Source organism: Struthio camelus, chromosome 1 (assembly GCF_040807025.1).
Source record: "Struthio camelus isolate bStrCam1 chromosome 1, bStrCam1.hap1, whole genome shotgun sequence".
Taxonomy (NCBI): domain Eukaryota; kingdom Metazoa; phylum Chordata; class Aves; order Struthioniformes; family Struthionidae; genus Struthio; species Struthio camelus.
Window position 1 is genome coordinate 197,035,050 of NC_090942.1, and position 17,750 is coordinate 197,052,799.

General features: G+C 40.1%; 1 protein-coding gene across 13 annotated transcripts in view; it reads right to left on the reverse strand.

The window, feature by feature from the left end:
* Window positions 1-8,609: 8,609 nt before the first annotated feature.
* The window catches only part of NBEA (neurobeachin), a 530,623-nt gene continuing 521,482 nt past the window's right edge, over window positions 8,610-17,750 (reverse strand). For all 13 annotated transcript variants that reach the window (XM_068930067.1, XM_068930069.1, XM_068930074.1 and 10 more), the window contains 4 exons: window positions 16,362-16,463; window positions 13,405-13,601; window positions 12,563-12,714; window positions 8,610-10,392 (listed from right to left, as the gene is read on the reverse strand). In XM_068930067.1, coding sequence (XP_068786168.1) covers window positions 10,302-10,392; window positions 12,563-12,714; window positions 13,405-13,601; window positions 16,362-16,463 — 542 coding nt within the window. In that variant the 3' untranslated portion in view covers window positions 8,610-10,301. The remainder of the gene's footprint in view (window positions 10,393-12,562; window positions 12,715-13,404; window positions 13,602-16,361; window positions 16,464-17,750) is intronic.

Consider the following 17,750-nt stretch of genomic DNA (forward strand, 5'->3'; position numbering starts at 1 on the left):
GCAGGAAACCATAAACCCTGGGCTCTCAAGTTCTGTAAGTGTAGTCTCCTCACATTCATTAAAGATTGACATGAAAATCAGAAGGTATTCCTGATTCATGTACTGGCCAGATCATCCATCAAAGGAGAAAGATCAGTACCCTTTATCCTAGCTGACATGGAATGATGCTTATATGCATAAACTATCTTTAGCCAGTTCCTACGCAGAATCTGTATTTAGCCTTGCATTCCAAACCACATGCATGCTTTCTTCGTGTGACCTAGCACTGCTAGGCAGAGTTATGCCCTAACTTTGTAAATCCCTCAGGGGTAAGACGTTATCATGCAGGAGATAAGCCTGCTAACTAGACGTCTCCTGTAGCACTTATAAATGCCAGGTGGAAAGGATTCAGCTGTGACTTAAGATTCCAGATATGTAGAAAGACTCAAGAGATATTTATTATTCTTGATACTGTGCCTAGAGATATGTCCCAATGACCCAATCACCTACACATATTTTTATATCACTCTTCCTCAAGAAGGTGACAGCTAGGCCCAAAGCCTTTCATAAAAACCCGTGGAGCTACCAGAGTCCAAAAAAAACAAGAACTCACTAATCACGATGGTTCTGGTTGATTGTGGGTTGTAAGTACTTCCAAAGTACAGATCTGACTGAGTCATGGATGTAAGCACCTTTCGAGTCAGGAGATATGAAACAGTCTTCCCACTGAAGCAAAAAGTCTGTGGGTGCTCACAGCACTTGAGTTTTGGCTCACAGAAGATCTCTCTCTAGATATTAGAATATGCTATGTTGATCCAGCCACTGGCAGCTACAAGACTGATCCTGATAACAGAAGGAAGAGTGAGCAAACAATATTGTTGAGGTAAATACTGACAGAGAAGCAGAAGATATGACTGGAATAAGGGTTTGTGCCAAACAGTGAATATCCCTCCGGAGTCCCACCTTCTACACAGTGGTCTGAATTCTAAAAGGCCTTTCTTTTCAAAAGGGCCATCTTCTGCCCTCCCAGGAAGAAATAAAGCCTAGGACTAAGAAAATAGTCTAATTAGTCTCTAATATCTAAATAGTCTAGACTCTAAGAGTCTAGTCTAATAAATAGACTAATGATAACAAGCGCTTTAGGCCACTGTTGGTGATTGACCAATGTGTTGCTTGACCAATCTGATAGCCTTCTATGACGGAATGACTGGCTGGGAAGATGAGGGGAGAGCAGTGGATGTTGTCTACCTGGACTTCCGCAAGGCTTTTGACACTGTCTCCCATCACATCCTCCTAGGTAAGCTCAGGAAGTGTGGGCTAGATGAGTGGACAGTGAGGTGGATTGAGAACTGGCTGGATGGCCGAGCTCCGAGGGTTGTGGTCAGTGGTGCAGAGTCAAGTTGGAGGCCTGTAGCTAGTGGTGTCCCGCAGGGGTCAGTCCTGGGTCCAGTCTTGTTCAATGTATTCATCAATGACCCGGAGGAAGGGACAGAGTGCACCCTCAGCAAGTTTGCTGATGATACAAAAGTGTGGAGGAGTGGCTGACCCACCAGAAGACTGTGCTGCCATTCAGAGGGACCTGGACAGGCTGGAGAGCTGGGCGGAGAGGAACCTCCTGAAGTTCAACATGGGCAAGTGCAAGGTCCTGCACCTAGGCAGGAATAATCCCATGCACCAGTACAGGCTGGGGACTGACCTGCTGGAAAGTAGCTCTGCCGAGAAGGACCTGGCAGACCTGGTGGACAACAAGTCAAGCATGAGCCAGCAGTGTGCCCTTGTGGCCAAGAAGGCCAATGGGATCCTAGGGTGCATTAGGCAGACTGTTGCCAGCAGGTGGAGGGAGGTGATCCTGCCCCTCTACTCAGCCCTGGGGAGGCCTCACCTGGACTACTGTGTCCAGTTCTGGGCTCCCCAGTACAAGAGAGACATGGCACTCCTGGAGAGAGTCCACCCGAGGGCTACAAAGATGATTAGAGGGCTGGAGCACCTCTCCTAGGAAGAAAGACTGCAAGAGCTGGGCCTGTTCAGCCTGGAGAAGAGAAGATTGAGAGGGGATCTCATCAACGTGTACAAGTATCTGAAGGGGGAGTGTCAAGAGGATGAGGCCAGCCTCTTCTCCGTGGTGCCCAGCAACAGGACAAGAGGCAACGGGCAGAAGCTGAACCACAGGAAGTTCCATCTGAACCTGAGAAAAAAACTTCTTCACTGTGAGGGTGACAGAGCATTGAACCAGGCTGCCCAGAGAGGTAGTGGAGTCTCCTTCGCTGGAGATATTCAAAACCCGTCTGGATGTGATCCTGGGCAATATGCTCTAGAGGCCCCTGCCTGAGCATGGAGGTTGGACTAGATGATCTCCAGAGGTCCCATCCAACCTAAACGATTCTGTGATTCTGTGATTCTGTGATACCTTTGACAAAGAGGGTTGACGGCTGGTGGTGAGGATAGGGAGTGCTGAAGCCAGTTTTCAGTGAAATCTTGTCTTAGATGAAGGTAGTGTTTAACAGCTTGAAACACAGGTGGTGTCAACAGAAGTCCTCAAACTTCTCTTGTTGTAGGTTGCTCTTGTTATAGGCCTGACAAAGCTGCTTAACTGGCAGGTCTTTCAATAAAACACCCTGTTGTTGCATCCAAGTCGGTCTGCTCTCTAGTCTTTGCTTTGAGGGCTATGGTTGCCAATGTAATTCTTCTTTGGAAGAAAACCTAGTGGGTGTAAGTTTTACTGCACTGCTGAGATCAATCTCTCTCTTTTCTTGATGTACTGACTGCACATCCTTATGAGTTTGGGGAACGAAAGAGGAATTGCTCAGCCCTGGCGGCATAGAGAGCCTAGAGTCCTACCAGACTGATGAAGAAACTGACAGCAGAGGAAGCAATAGCAACAGTGTTGGTAGGTTTAAAGACATTGCCAAGTCATTCAGCACCATGAAAGGTGTTGATAAAGTTCTGAAGGGTAGTGGAAATGAAGAAGGAGTGTTAGGGAGCCTAGCCCTTCTCAACAGGAGGAGATGACATGTGTGTTTGCAGTGCTTGTCTTGGGCTCATGTTGGTGCTGAAGTAGCATGGAGGAATGGCCAGGTAGGAGTCCTGACCATGTGCCTCTTGAGGTCTACAGGTAGAGCAGAAGTTGTACAAGGGTACATCAAAAAGTAGATGAAGTCAGGAGTGGCAATGCCTAAGGGAGTCTCGAATGTGGCTGTACCAATGACAAAAAGTTTGCTATCATATGTCACAAACTCTGTAAGATATGAAAGTTCAGACCAACTCACTAAGAAGCTGAGAAGTGAAAGGAAAGCAAGTAGCATCTGCTTCACTACTACATATATGCACATGAAGAAGAGTCTAGTGTGTGACACTACAGACATTTGTTAAGGTTAAAAAAAAAATTCCAGCCAATACTGATGATGCCTCATATACATACAGGTAGCACTCAAGGAGAAAGTGATTCTGCGCATGCCTAGTAGTACTAAGCTCTTAAAGAAATCAGCAGCTTAGGTGTAAGTTATTGCAATAGTAAGTGTTTATATAGCTGCAGTTCAGCAGACACAGTGTTAGGGTGTAGGGCATAGGGCTTGGTCAGGGTTCCTTCCAGAGGAGGAAAGCAGCCTCATGCATAAACTGGTGGCTGGGGGATGGTGTTACCATTGGTGTTCCCAAGCCCCATTCAACGTGTTATGACTGTGTGGTGTGGTTGACAGGCTCATAATCATAGAGTTCAAGGTACTCCCTTCAGATGCCCTGGCTACATCTCCACTAACAGCCTGAGCAGCAAAAGGTGTAGACTTGAGCAATGTGCCACGCTGATCCATACTGCTTAACTGGCAAGCCTAGCACTGCCCTGCACTGTGCATCAGCTAGGGTGGGTTAAGGGCTGGTCCCAGAGAGTTAGGCTGCATGGCTTGAAGCTGTGTCATGCCACTACTTTTGGTTCAGTGAATGGGCCCTGACCTGTGTTATTTACTAGGAGAATAATACTCCCATATGACTGCTGGTTCTGCTTGAATAGATAGCTGAGAGATAGGAACTGTAGTGATTCCCTCTTCATTTCAGGTTTCTTTCCTACAACTCATCACCGGGACAGCAAAGAGCTTGGAAAAGAGATTTGCATGGGCCTTCTGGAGCCTCGATATGCATGTGCTTTACACTGAGTCTGCTTTAGTTCTTCCTGGCAGTTAGGGGATGAGAGGGGCATGAAATGGGTACCAGGGAAAAAGCACATGGTGCCAAGAGACCTAACCTAGAGGCTGCTTTTGAGAGTGAGTTACTAAGGGGGGGCCATAGCGTGAGTGGAGGAAAGGGTGGGGAGGGACAATGCAAGAGAGGAGCTGAGGCAATCTTTTCAGGTCTATTTGGAAGAAATAGCTCCTGTTTTTTGCTATTGATGAGGAGAGCTGGCCCTCACTTTCTGACTTTTCTCCAGACCTCAGGCTGGGGTCCTGCTGACTTCCAGTTGGAGCAGACTCCTGCCAGCAGGCACTACTCTCTTTCCTGCTTGATAACTCTGTAGAAGTAATGTGGCTGAACAACCATGAGTACTGGATTTATATGGATATATATATATATATATATATATATATATATGGATATATGGATATATGGATATATGTACAGGCCTAGACTGAAAGACCACTTTTAATTGTTCTGCTACCTTTTCCAGTAATATAACAGCTTAAACTTGCACAGATATGACACTAGGACTGGCTTTGCCACAGGGCTTGGTCATTGCAGCATCCTGACAAGACTGACTCTCCTCAAAGCATTAACAGTGCTTAACAGTACTGATGTTTTTTATCTGTCCTTAGTCTTTTGGCACAAAAGATGTCTTTTTCTGAGTATCCAGTTTTGAACGTAAGGGACTGTTCTCTGCTTTGTGTGCCTAGTCCGACACTAGCCTGGCATTGTGGTAGCCTTAGGCACACAGATCCCTTATGCTAAGCCTTTAACAAGTGAAAAATCACTCCAAGCACTTAACTTTGCAGGTAGGTACTTAAGTTGATATGTTAGCTAGCCATGTCCTTGTTTGTGCAAAAGCGAAGAAATTCAGAGAAGGACTTACAGCTAATGAGGTCAAGCTGTGGAGTTGCTTAGGCATGATATCACCATAGAGGGATCCATAAACTGAGCTATCTGTTTGGCAATTTTTCGTCTCAGTAAATCCCTTTGTGAACTAATTATATGACCACAGCTTATATAGTTTGCAAGGAAACAATCTCCAGATTTCTTTTTTTGTTAGTTATAGATCTTGGCACTTCGTTGTAGATGTTGCAAAATTAATCACAGGGGTTAGAGACTCTATAAACTGTTCTACATTGTAATATAATAATGTAATGAATTTCCAACCCCTGTTTCCTTTTTTAAATATAAGTTTTAATTTTAGGGCTTTCATTTTTAGTGTTTGCAAGTGCCAGAAAAAAAAAACACTAAACAAAACCAGTCCACTATTAATCCACTGAAAAATGTGAGCATATACTCAAGCTAAGAATCTCCAGATAAAATATTTATGTGTACTAGATGTCTTGTATCAGGAGGTTGTTCTCCTGATGGTATCGGAAGTCAGCCCTTCACTCCATGTATCTAGTCCAACAGCTTCATCCCTGGCAGGATGAGGGCTTTCTTCAAACACTGCTTTCTTGTCAATAGGGTTGATGCACTGTATTAGAACAAGCATTTGCCACAGCAGTTGTTCACAAGCGGGGGTTTTAGCTCTACAAGCCTAGCCTGTGAGAGTTGCTATCAACATAATCATTAGTGACCTGTGGCTCTTCCAAATTGAGTCTAACTGGTCTTTCCGCAGGGTAAAATGAAGCTCTCTTTCTTTTATCTTTCCTCTTACAGGGAACGCAGCATCCTCCTCAACAGTGGTAGGAGCTAGATAAGCCTCATAGCTGTTGTATCATACTCCAGGTACAGCATTAGCTTGTAGTCCAAGTCTTCGCTTAGGACTAACTGGTAGGAACTTAGACAATTAATTGTGTATTATCTTCCTTGTGGTTATATTTTAGCTGTACAGTTATATACATCATACATCCAACCTGGATGAAGTCACAGAGCGGACCCTCAGCAAGTTTGCTGATGATACTAAACTGGGAGGAGTGGCTGATGCACCAGAAGGCTGTGCTGCCATTCAGAGGGACCTGGACAGGCTGGAGAGCTGGGCGGAGAGGAACCTCCTGAAGTTCAACATGGGCAAGTGCAAGGTCCTGCACCTAGGCAGGAATAATCCCATGCACCAGTACAGGCTGGGGACTGACCTGCTGGAAAGTAGCTCTGCAGAGAAGGACCTGGGAGTGCTGGTGGACAACAAGTTAAACATGAGCCAGCAGTGTGCCCTTGTGGCCAAGAAGGCCAACAGTATTAGGCAGTGCATTAGGCAGACTGTTGCCAGCAGGTGGAGGGAGGTGATCCTGCCCCTCTACTCAGCCCTGGGGAGGCCTCACCTGGACTACTGTGTCCAGTTCTGGGCTCCCCAGTACAAGAGAGACATGGCACTCCTGGAGAGAGTCCACCCGAGGGCTACAAAGATGATTAGAGGGCTGGAGCACCTCTCCTAGGAAGAAAGACTGCAAGAGCTGGGCCTGTTCAGCCTGGAGAAGAGAAGATTGAGAGGGGATCTCATCAACGTGTACAAGTATCTGAAGGGGGAGTGTCAAGAGGATGAGGCCAGCCTCTTCTCCGTGGTGCCCAGCAACAGGACAAGAGGCAACGGGCAGAAACTGAACCACAGGAAGTTCCATCTGAACCTGAGAAAAAACTTCTTCACTGTGAGGGTGACAGAGCATTGGAACAGGTTGCCCAGAGAGGTTGTGGAATCTCCTTCCCTGGAGATATCCAAAAGCTGTCTGGACACAACCCAGGGCAACCTGTTGTAGGTGACCCTACATGAGCAGGGTTGGACTAGATGATCTCCAGAGGTCCCTTCCAACCTCAACCATTCTGTGATTCTGTAATACTGTGTCTCCCTTAGCTGGGACTGGTCTTATGTAATTGGACTTGTCAAAGTTACTTCCTTGGAGACCCCCTGATATCAATAACTCTCATGTCTGTAAGGAAATAAAGGAAGTCAGTCTTGCTTTACGATGTGAAAGAAACGAGGCATCTGAAGATTTGGAAAAATCTTGTGACATAATCTGGAGATCTGTATATACTATCTTTCTACATTAAGGGACTCTGCAACAGGTAGGTGCATAATAATATAATTAATAAAAAAATCACAAAACCAATAACATCATTAAAATATTCTGGCAGAAGCCTGACATGGTTTTTCTTTTAAAAAAATAGATTAAATAGAGGGTAAAAGCCAAAAGCAGTGTTTCAGATATACACCACAAAATCTCTATATAGCTGGTCTATTTAACCATACCAGCCTGTTAATACATTCTCCTTGTCCCTTGTCTTTGTGGAAATTCTATTTTTTTAACTTAATGAGGATGGTGCTTTTTCATTTATTATTATTTTCAGTTTCACTTGTGTGGGTACTCCTATCTATGAATGTAATATAGTCATCTTTCTTTTTTAATATATATCCTATGGTCCACTTTGTCATACACAGGTTTGCCTTGGCACAAAAATTTCTAGTTTGTGACTCAAATTATAGTTTACATAAATCAGAGAGACTTTATGTGACCAATAGTATTAATTAAGATCATGTTTATACTCAGTTTAGGTTTAACTACATGGATGCATTTTTTTACACACTCAATATGCTCCATGAAATGTGAAATTGGAGGTGATATTTATACTTTAATGGAATGGTGGTTGGGACATATGACAACCAAACTATTTCTTATGCCAATATTAGCATACCAATGCTCTAATCTCCTCTCCCATCTCCCATCAAGCCCCAGAACAATCAGGTTAGGGTATCCAATTCAAAAGCTAATTGATTTAAATAGACATCTGCAAAAAATGTAGATCCTATTATAATAAGGTTCTAAAGTATTGTTTTTATTTCACTTCTATAAATGTTTAAAGAAAAGTGCTTCTACAGAAAGAGGTAATGAGTGGGGCAAAAAACTGCGTTTCAATCATTGGCTGTTATTTTGCTTTTTAGTCAATAAATAGTTTTCTAATTGTGAGGAAAGCATTTTGCCTATCTTTGCCATGTTAAATGTGAAATCTAACTTTTAAATAGCTATCTAGCTACAGTTACCTGCTATAATATCTGTAGGGACCTCAGCATTTCCAGAAGGCAATTTATTTCACCTATCTCATTCTGTTATACAGGGAGTACAGATATCTAACTTTCTATGCCTAAAATAAGATGAAATTAATATGAGATATGCAGAATGGCTCTCATTAGATCTTTGCTTTCTGTGAGGTCTAATATATAAGATTATTGCCTGTTCACAAGGATTTTAAATATCCTTTCAAAGGCTTTAGTGTTTTTTTGTTGTTGTTGTTTCTGCTGATCAAAGTATCTTTAGTAGCTTCTCTTTATGTACTGGCAGTTAAAAGGATAGCAAACACACTCTCTAACTTCTGTTTTATTTCCTGAGACCACAGGAAATGCAACCACCCAGACATGCATAATTTTTGGCATACACATTGAATATAAAAGAGGATTTCTTAAAATAATTGTTTGTTCCCAATGATTATGTTCTGATGAAAAGTTCATTGAAATGAAAAACAATCACTGAATTCTTTGCATATTTTATTTTTCTTTTTGATTTCCAACTCACACACATCTGGCATATTTTACATCTTTGCAATAAAACATGGTTACAATAGCTTAAGGAATTTATATATCCAAAATATTTCACCATGATCTCAAGATGAAATGAACTTGTCTTCCAGATGTTCAATATTCTCCCAATTCTAAGCTACAAACTCAAGATATTGCTTACAGACTGGTGATGAATAACTTAATCATTACGTTGATCCCCATGATTTCAGAATCTTATAAATACAAACAACAATGAAGAAGGAAATTCAGTGCTAAACTTACTAATACAAGGTGGATAACAAATAAGTAATCACATCAATAAATAATGATATGTTTCTGGTGCAAAGTGCCAATACAAAGAATCCATTATCTTTTTAAATAAATGACTGCAAGTGAGTGTAAATTCTGAGAAAATTACATTCCTGTTACATGCCTCATAGCCCTACCGACACAATATGTACATCTATGACAATACAGTCACCAAATATACAAAGAAGAAACATGAATTAAAGTGTATATACCCCTGGGTGTGTAATTTGATCAGTACAATGTGCAGAAAATTATTCTGATAGTTATCATTACAGTATGGTAAAACATGAAGTGCCTTAGTCTGAGAGTGTGGCTTCTGGTGAGATTTTCAGAAGAACCAAAAGAATAACCTCAGTTACCTTTGCAATGAAGCTAAGGCTGTTAAATAAACCAAGCTGCTCAGAGGAAAAATAAGGGGAAAACATTTTGTAAGGCTCTCTACCACAATGGTTTCTATGCCAAATGTTAATAATCCAGAAGTATAGCACTTTCTATGCATTGGGAGTCATTAAGCATTACAGAGCATTAAACTGAACTCTCCCTCTTTGTTCCCCTTCTGCTAGTCTTGGAATTTAAATTTATTTTCTACTGTATAAAGTATAAATATGGCAAATGATGGCTTTTTATCCAAATGCTTCATGAGCAGAATTCCACTTCAAAGGGGTAAAGTTTAGATTCAAAAAGTGAAAAACATGTTTTGGTGAAAATGTCAAAATTACTGTTTGCACCCAAATTCAACCCTTTACTACAAGCTGTACCCTTAGACAGATCTCCAGTTTGATTTGTGTGAATGCACCTGTTCCTCCAAGACATTAGGTTTAAAGTACATGCAAGTTGTAACTCCACAATAAAATTAAGAAACAGTTTTGTTCTTTATACAAGGTTTTACTTTTACAAAAGTATCCCTTTAAAGTTAAGATGTGCATCTGATGTACAAAGTATCAAACGTATTTTTTTTCTCAGCTTGAAAAGAGGCTGGAGATGGGATGCATGTTAGGTTCATAGCCTAAACATTGAAACAACTGGACACAAGGTTCCTCAGAATTTTCAAAAGTCTCTTGTGGCGCATCCTACTACCTTTTCTCAATAAACAAAGATATATGAAATAATTACCAAAACATCTCCTAATTCATATAATTTACATGATACAAGCTTGCTTTTCAGCAGCTGGTGTTCAGTTGTGAAAAAACACACAAAGTAAAATGGTTGCTGACTACAATGTACAGCTATTGCTGGGTGTAATGGAATGTACAACGGAGGTCAATGCAGACGTGTTTTTCCGCCAGAGACTACACCTTTCGTTGCAGCACTTGTGCTCTCAGCTTTACCTGGGCTTTCAGTTCTTCTTTCCGCTTCAGTATCTGTTCTGATGTTCATAATGCCACCGGTTAAAATCTATATTAAAAGCTACGATGCTGCCAGAAGCCATGCCAGTAATCAGAGTTCTGAAGAAGGCAGAAGACAGAAAAGGTGGTCCTTAGAAACATCTTACTTAACTGTTAATTCTCTTTCACCTTCTCAAACTGTGGGTCACATTAAACAGTAAAAAAGCTACAATGAGACACTTTCTGAAATGCAGTATGAAAATTAAGCTTATGGGTGGGATCTGTCTGTCTGGTGGGACACAAAATTTAGGAGTCTACATATAAGCTAAATGCCCACAATGGAGATCTAGAGCTCCATGCATTTGCTCTTACATAGGTGAAAGCATAGTGCCATTTGAGACACCCTTGGGGGCCCTGCCTTCCCTTTATCTGCCTTTCTAAAGCAGCTCGGTCTTAACTAGGTCCACTGTCCTATGTGCCACCCATGCATATACCTCAGCTACTCCAAGGTATCTCAAACAGTAATAACTGCCTAAGGGTGGGCAACCAAGTCAAGTTCCTGAGTGCAGCGTAGAGAACAACTTCTTAAAGGTCACCAGGAAAATAATTTAGGATGAGCTACGTTGTTTGTTAGACTCCACAGGCAAGAGTGAGTAAATCCATTGATTATTATAGCAGCTTATTCCCTTAGCGTGCACGCATGCATGCATGCATAGGTCTTTCCTATGTGGAAACACCTTCATTCACATGTTTCAGAATTCAGTTCAGCTGCCCAGTTATAAATATAAATGCCTAGTGCCATTCGAGACGCCCTAGGATATGTGAAACATGTACCCTAGTTGGCAGCTGTGACACCAGCTGTGGAGAGCTCTGCCCTCTGGATCGGCAGCTGGGCTTAGGTGGGTTATCCAGGGGCCTCTCAAATGTAATCAGATGCATCTGTGAAGATAACTCAGTGGATCCCTTAATCATAAGCTAATTACACCTTGGTGATCTTAAATGGCTTCATATTGAAATATACCCCTACACTTATGTAGTTCTGGTGGAAATAGTTGAGATGATTTTTCCAGCTATCATACGCCCTCTAATTCTGGTAGCTGAATTTTAAAATTGGATTAGGTATCTATCACCACTTATATCAAACCATACCAAATCCATTCTCTGCTTAATTATGCAACTAAAGCTAAGCAGGTACTTAAAGTACTTTGCTCAGCTGGGGCCTCGCAGCCTAGTATTACCACCAGGGATATAGAAATTAGGCTAGCAGAATCTTTTTATAGTGTAAATAAATCTCTTCAAACACAGCACAGTACTGTATACATAAAATGGCACAGATCCAGAGGCAAATAGGCCTCTTCCAGTAAGTTAGTTTTGATTAGACTAAGTTTGAGACTGAAATCGTGTTTCATGTCATTTACTCATACATGAATACATTTGGTGGGTATGTGGCTTATAGGTGTTTTTGCTGCTTTACCAAATGGGTACATAGCATGGCAGTTTTGAAAAGTGTAAGAAAAATAAACTGACATGAATGCTCTATGATTTTTCTAATATCCTATGTATTTTTTGCGTGTTATGAGTTTATGCATTAATAAGAAATACAAGAGTGATGAATGATGTAAAGAGTAAATCCACTCATTACCCTGCACAAATGCAATATGAAGGTTTACATTATAATCATTTTAAAACAGAAGAATGACGTATCTGGTTTGTATATCTTTTACATTTACACTGCATTTACTTCTAGTGCTACAGTATTAGAGCAATCACTGCAAACATCTAGGCATGTGCCTTTGCTCTGAGAAGGTCAAAGGAAAGGATTACATTTACTCCTGGCGGATAGATCACCGATAGCATTACACATTATGGTCTATGTGCTACCTCAAGAAGTTCTCAAGCTCTACAGGGCTGAAAAACACAAATGTACCACAAAACTTTTGTACTTTGTCCTTAAGTGTTTTTTAATAGTCACTGCTGTGGTCTGATCCAGTCTGGCTGTTCTTATGTTCTTAAGTTAATGTAATTTTACTATTATTTTCCCAGCTGAGGATCTGGCTTACTGACTTCAATGATGTAACACCTCATCTTAATGTTAAACATTTGCATTAAAAGAGTTAAGGATCAGAAAAAATGCTGAGTCAGATAAATCAACAAGGTAACAACTGGGATCACAGTTTTGTATCACACCCTTTATATGAGTAGATACCATGAAATCACCCCTTAAAGTTAATGCAGATCTATACTTCATGCACTTTTAACAGTTATATAAGAATATTAATGACAGACTTACCTCTGATCATGAGACAGATCCATAGCTCTAATGCCAGCATCACAACCAGGGTAAATATAGAGCTGCTTGAAGTCACAAGCCTGCCATACTTCCACTACCCCGTTGTCTCCCCCTGTCACCAGGTTCTGCCCATCACTGCTCAGGAGGATGGCCTTCAGAAGAGTAAGAAAGACAAAACCATGCACGTACTTAGCATTCAGGGAAACTAATCAATATTACTACAGTTTAATCAACTGAACAAAGACTCCCACTCCTGCTTCTCCCAAAGGAAAAAAAATATTTAGGATCTACAAATTTTAAATAAAAGTCTGTTGTGGCTTTAAAAATTATATGGAAGTATATCTCCTTTGTGAACCAAAAGGCTCTTTCACTCTATCTGCCAAGACCTGAATTCAGAAAACATTTCTGTGTTTGTCCTACAACACTCAATGCCATCCCTAACACCTAAAGCAGAACAGGGATCTGAATTCCTTATGCTGTTTTAAGTGCTAGTGACAGAGCAGAGCCCTGAAGGCATGAATTCTTCTCTTGGCTAATAAATGAAGAATGGACTTACTTCAGAGTGTTTTGTTTTAAAGATGTATTTCCCTCTGACATGTAATTCCAAATAAACTTTCCAGGAATTGTGTAGGATCATAATTTGTTTTTATTTATTCTGAAAAAACTCACGTACACTTTTGCATTTGGAGATGGAGATGAGAGGATTGTATTTGAATATGACTTAACCAGGAGATGGCAATTTTACATGTGTAATTTTCTTTAAACCACCATGCAAATAAATTCAATTTATTTTAATACATAAAAGCAAGACACAAGAAATGGTTGTTTGCATTTAGATTTACCCTGGTTGAATCATTGATCTCCATCTGAGCTAAGAGTTTGCCATTAATGCTGAAATTGCTGAACCGTCCTCGTTCATAGTAGATGATGCAGTGACCTTCACTAGACACTGAAATTAAGCGAGGATACAAGCAGTTTTCTGTTCCTTCCAGGGCTCTCAGCAAATCTCCAGTAATTGTGTGTACCAGACAAGGGCCTTCTGTATATGAAAAGATAACATACAATACATTTGCTGCTTATACAAACTATATACACTATGCAAAGAGACAATGTATACTAGACATTTATATCATACTATCCTGCATAGATATAAAAAGATGAAAACCTTGCATAAAGAATTTCAAATAGACAACAGAAAAGAAAACGTAAGAGCTAGCACATGAAGAAAATAGATACAACATGTCTCTAAGTGATAGTTTAGTATTTACTTGACTACTGGTAATTATCATTAATCTATCTTATAAAATATTCTTTCCTCTTTCCGAGTATTCAAAGGCCTCAGTCTTACTGCTTTCCTTAAAACACATGAACTCTCTTTAGCCTGCCCATTCACATTAAACAGATGGGGCCCTATCAGTGCATAGTAGGAGCAACTCCCAGAGGGCACATAATCGTATCACTGCATATTTCTCCTATAGTCAATGGCAGTTCCTGTAGGACCTCTCCCCCAGTGAATGTAATATATGCATAGATTTCAGTCCTGACTTGTTTTAACAATGGATGTCATCAGACAGCCAACAGAGTAACTGTGATATCTGGACTGTAAGAGCTTTCAGGAGAACGTATTACAAATGCATTTACTCCAAATAAATTCTAATATGATACTTTAATGTCTTTTTATTACTGATGATGACAGAAAAACCCAACTACGAAATCTGCCATGTATATTTTTAGATGTAACACCAAGCTATCTCCATTTTAAGATCTATCTCTCTTGAAAGTGAGATCGGTATTCCTAAGAAAAGGAGTCTCCTCTGTGATAAGTGTAATGAGTCATGCTAAATACTAAATTTTTTTTTAATGAACCATAGGATACTCCTGGACAGCACAGTAATCACTTCCTTATACAACAGGCTTACGACCTTGAAAGTAAATTCATACTAGCAGACCCAGCCACCTCATGTTGAGCCTTTCTAGCTGCTCTGAAATTCACACAGCAGCCCAGGTAGAATGAATCACAGCCTATGTATTTGTGTGTGAACCCTCTGGTACGTGTTTTCATCTGTGTAAGAGAGACCCTAAGCCTGACTGGGTCAATGGGATACAACTGCAGTGGAAATAATTTGTTTCCTCAAATAGTTGAGTCTCAGCTTTGGAAATATTGAAGTGCCAGAATGTTACGTGAAGTGGATGCCCCTAACCTTAGAGCAATTAACATGTTAGACTTTTCAAAAGAAAAATATGATACCTTCATATTTAAGCACAATGACAAACTGCCCCTCCCTTGGCTCAGCCGACTGTTCACGAACAGCAAAAGAAAGGCACAAACGAAATCTTTTGATTTAGGATCTAGTGTGAAGACATACAGACGAACCACTCTTGTTTTATTGGATCAGAGCGTGCACACATCAACCTGCTACACAGGATTTTCTTCGAGGAGCCCTATCTGCGCTGTCTCCCTGTCTCAGCGCACGTTCTCCAGAGGGCTGCGTGTGTGAACGCAGTGACACAAAGAGCTCCAGAGAGGCAGACTCCCCGTGAGCGAGCACACACAGCGTTCAGGAAGGAAAGCAGAACAACACAGCACTGTAGTGAAATGCAATCAAACACACGGGAAAGGACGGAAACTAAATAAGAAGCTTTAAAAGAGGCATACACTAGAAAACACAAACAAAAAAGGGATTTTTCTTTCTGTATTTATATTTGGAATAGAGTTTGTAAAGGAAAAACATGGGTATAGTAACTCAGGAGACAAGCTGACAAAATGGGACTCTATTTCTCTGGATGAATTAATATATAGTCTGGATTTGATGTAAAGGTCTTCAGTTCTCCAGCAACCTTTGCCTCTAAAAATATATAAATTACCAAGTATTACATAATTAATGAAGCTGAAGATAGCTGAGTACAAATTCCAGTTATTTTAATAAGAGGTAGTTTGCAAAAATATACTGTGAAAGGGTACAGCATTATGGCAGTAAGTGTAAATAAAACTGCCTTACAAGATATGAAATAACACCACTGCCAAACAAAACTGTAGCTGCAACATCACTGTGCATTTTTTTCGTAAATGTCTTGACTTGGCCTACCACTCTTCCATAGCATGTTGTTACTAGAGTTAATGATTCATCAGCATTTCCTGTTAACAATGTCTTTACTCAGAAGTTTCATACTCAGGTTTTCACTTGGATATTCTAGATTCTACAAATAAATAAAAGGGAAAATGTGCAAACAGAAGACTAAAAAAATTTTAACAGAATAGACTGCAAAAAAATCCACAAAGTCCTGATTATTTGCAATACTGCTCACTGAAAAAAATGATCTGGACAAAATGCTGTCCACAGACCCCCAAACAAGTGAACTCACTCTTGCTCCCCTTGCCAAGGTGACTGAGTTCAGTCCCACAAACTGCCATTTAATTAAGTTAGATCAGAGTGAAGAATTTGTAGCTGTCCTCCTGCCTAAATACAGCTTTCTACTAGCAGATTTCTTCATAATCAGTAGATGTCATTATTATTATATAAGCTTCTATCAAACTCCTCTTCCAAATCTGTGGGGAATAGTAGTGCAGGCTAATGGTTGGAAGAAACTATCAACTTAATTTGTGTCTAAGCCTCCTATGTACAGGTAGTTAGCATTAACATTCAGAGTAAGTAGCTGTCAATTCCAGGGGAATTACAACATATCGCTGTAGAGGAGACTTTGGATAACTAAAGTATATGTGGCTTGAGGGAAGACTGAGAAGTATCATCAAGAAAGTCTCTAAAAAAGTTAGGACTTAAAATATAAAAAGATTTCTGACCTTTAGCACCACTGATAACTAGTCCCAGCTCTGCACAGACTGATACGCAGACAACTTCATGGTCATGACCAGTTAGTACAGCCCTAGGAGCTGGATAGTCACCTGTTTAAAAAAAAAAAAAAGAGATTCAAAAAATAAGTATAGGAAACAACCAAGGAGTTCTGGACAAAACTTGCTTTAACAAGAAAAGTACTTTGCTATAAGTTGCCTTAAATCTGTAAGTATCAAAGAAAGGTACAATCTGCTTAAATCTCATTCTTGGGTTTCTGAGCATGCAGGTATCATATCATGCACAGTCTCTCAATCCATTAATTTACACGTTAACAAAAACTAAGCTTCTTGTATTAGAAGTAATGGGTTACATGCTGCTTGCAATGCATGGATGATAACAATACACAAGGATAGCAGGAGGCACTAGAGATCTGTTGTATAATCTAAAAATAAGATAAAGTTAAATGTCAGTTATAGAACACAAAGTATGATGATATTTGAAGTAGCTGTAATGTAAAGATCTGCTATTGAACATATACCTCTTTAGACTTCTGCTAAGAACCTAAATAATGAGTTGATGATGTTCATGCATTAATGACCATAATTTGTCTTCCTTCTCCCCCCAATAACCGGGGGTAGGAAAAGAAGAGAAGAGGAACAGTACTCTACTAGAAGGACACTACTGTCGCACAGACATTATTGATTCACAGTCACACTGAATACTTGTAAATTAAAGTTATAACTAAAGATGGTTATGGATATATAACAGCTTATATATATCACTGTGGATCTATATGGCATTTTTATGACATTTTGTTTTACTAAGGAGTAGGATAGACTACTCCTTAGATGTTTATTTTCTCTATGCAAGAGAAAAACTTATTTTGTCATGGATTGTGGATTCACATGGACATTTATGGAACATTAGGTGACAAATAGCAACATTTCTCTAGTTTCTAACAATAACCGATGCTGACATCTTAACAAAGAAATTCCTGTATGTAGTAGAGAATTATTCAGTATTTGATATCACATTGCCAGGCAAAGAAAAGTTAAACAGTAACAAGAAATTAATAACTTCCTAGACAACAGAGATTTCATCTGCTTATATTTACTTTGTACAAATGAAATACAGAAAACTGGGGAAATTCTAAAGGACTGGAGCTCTGCCAGTACAGTTCAAATATTTAAAAAGGATAAAAAAAATGACCTAGGGAACTAGAGATGAATTACTGTGACATTAATCCCAGGCAAAATAACAGGATGATTAATCCAGAACTCTGTCAACAAAGAATCAGAGGGAAAAAATCTCATTAATGCCAGTTACCATGCTGTCTTGGAATGGAAGTCTTGTCAAGCAAGCCTGTTACCTGTTTTTGACAGGACGACAGGTATAGT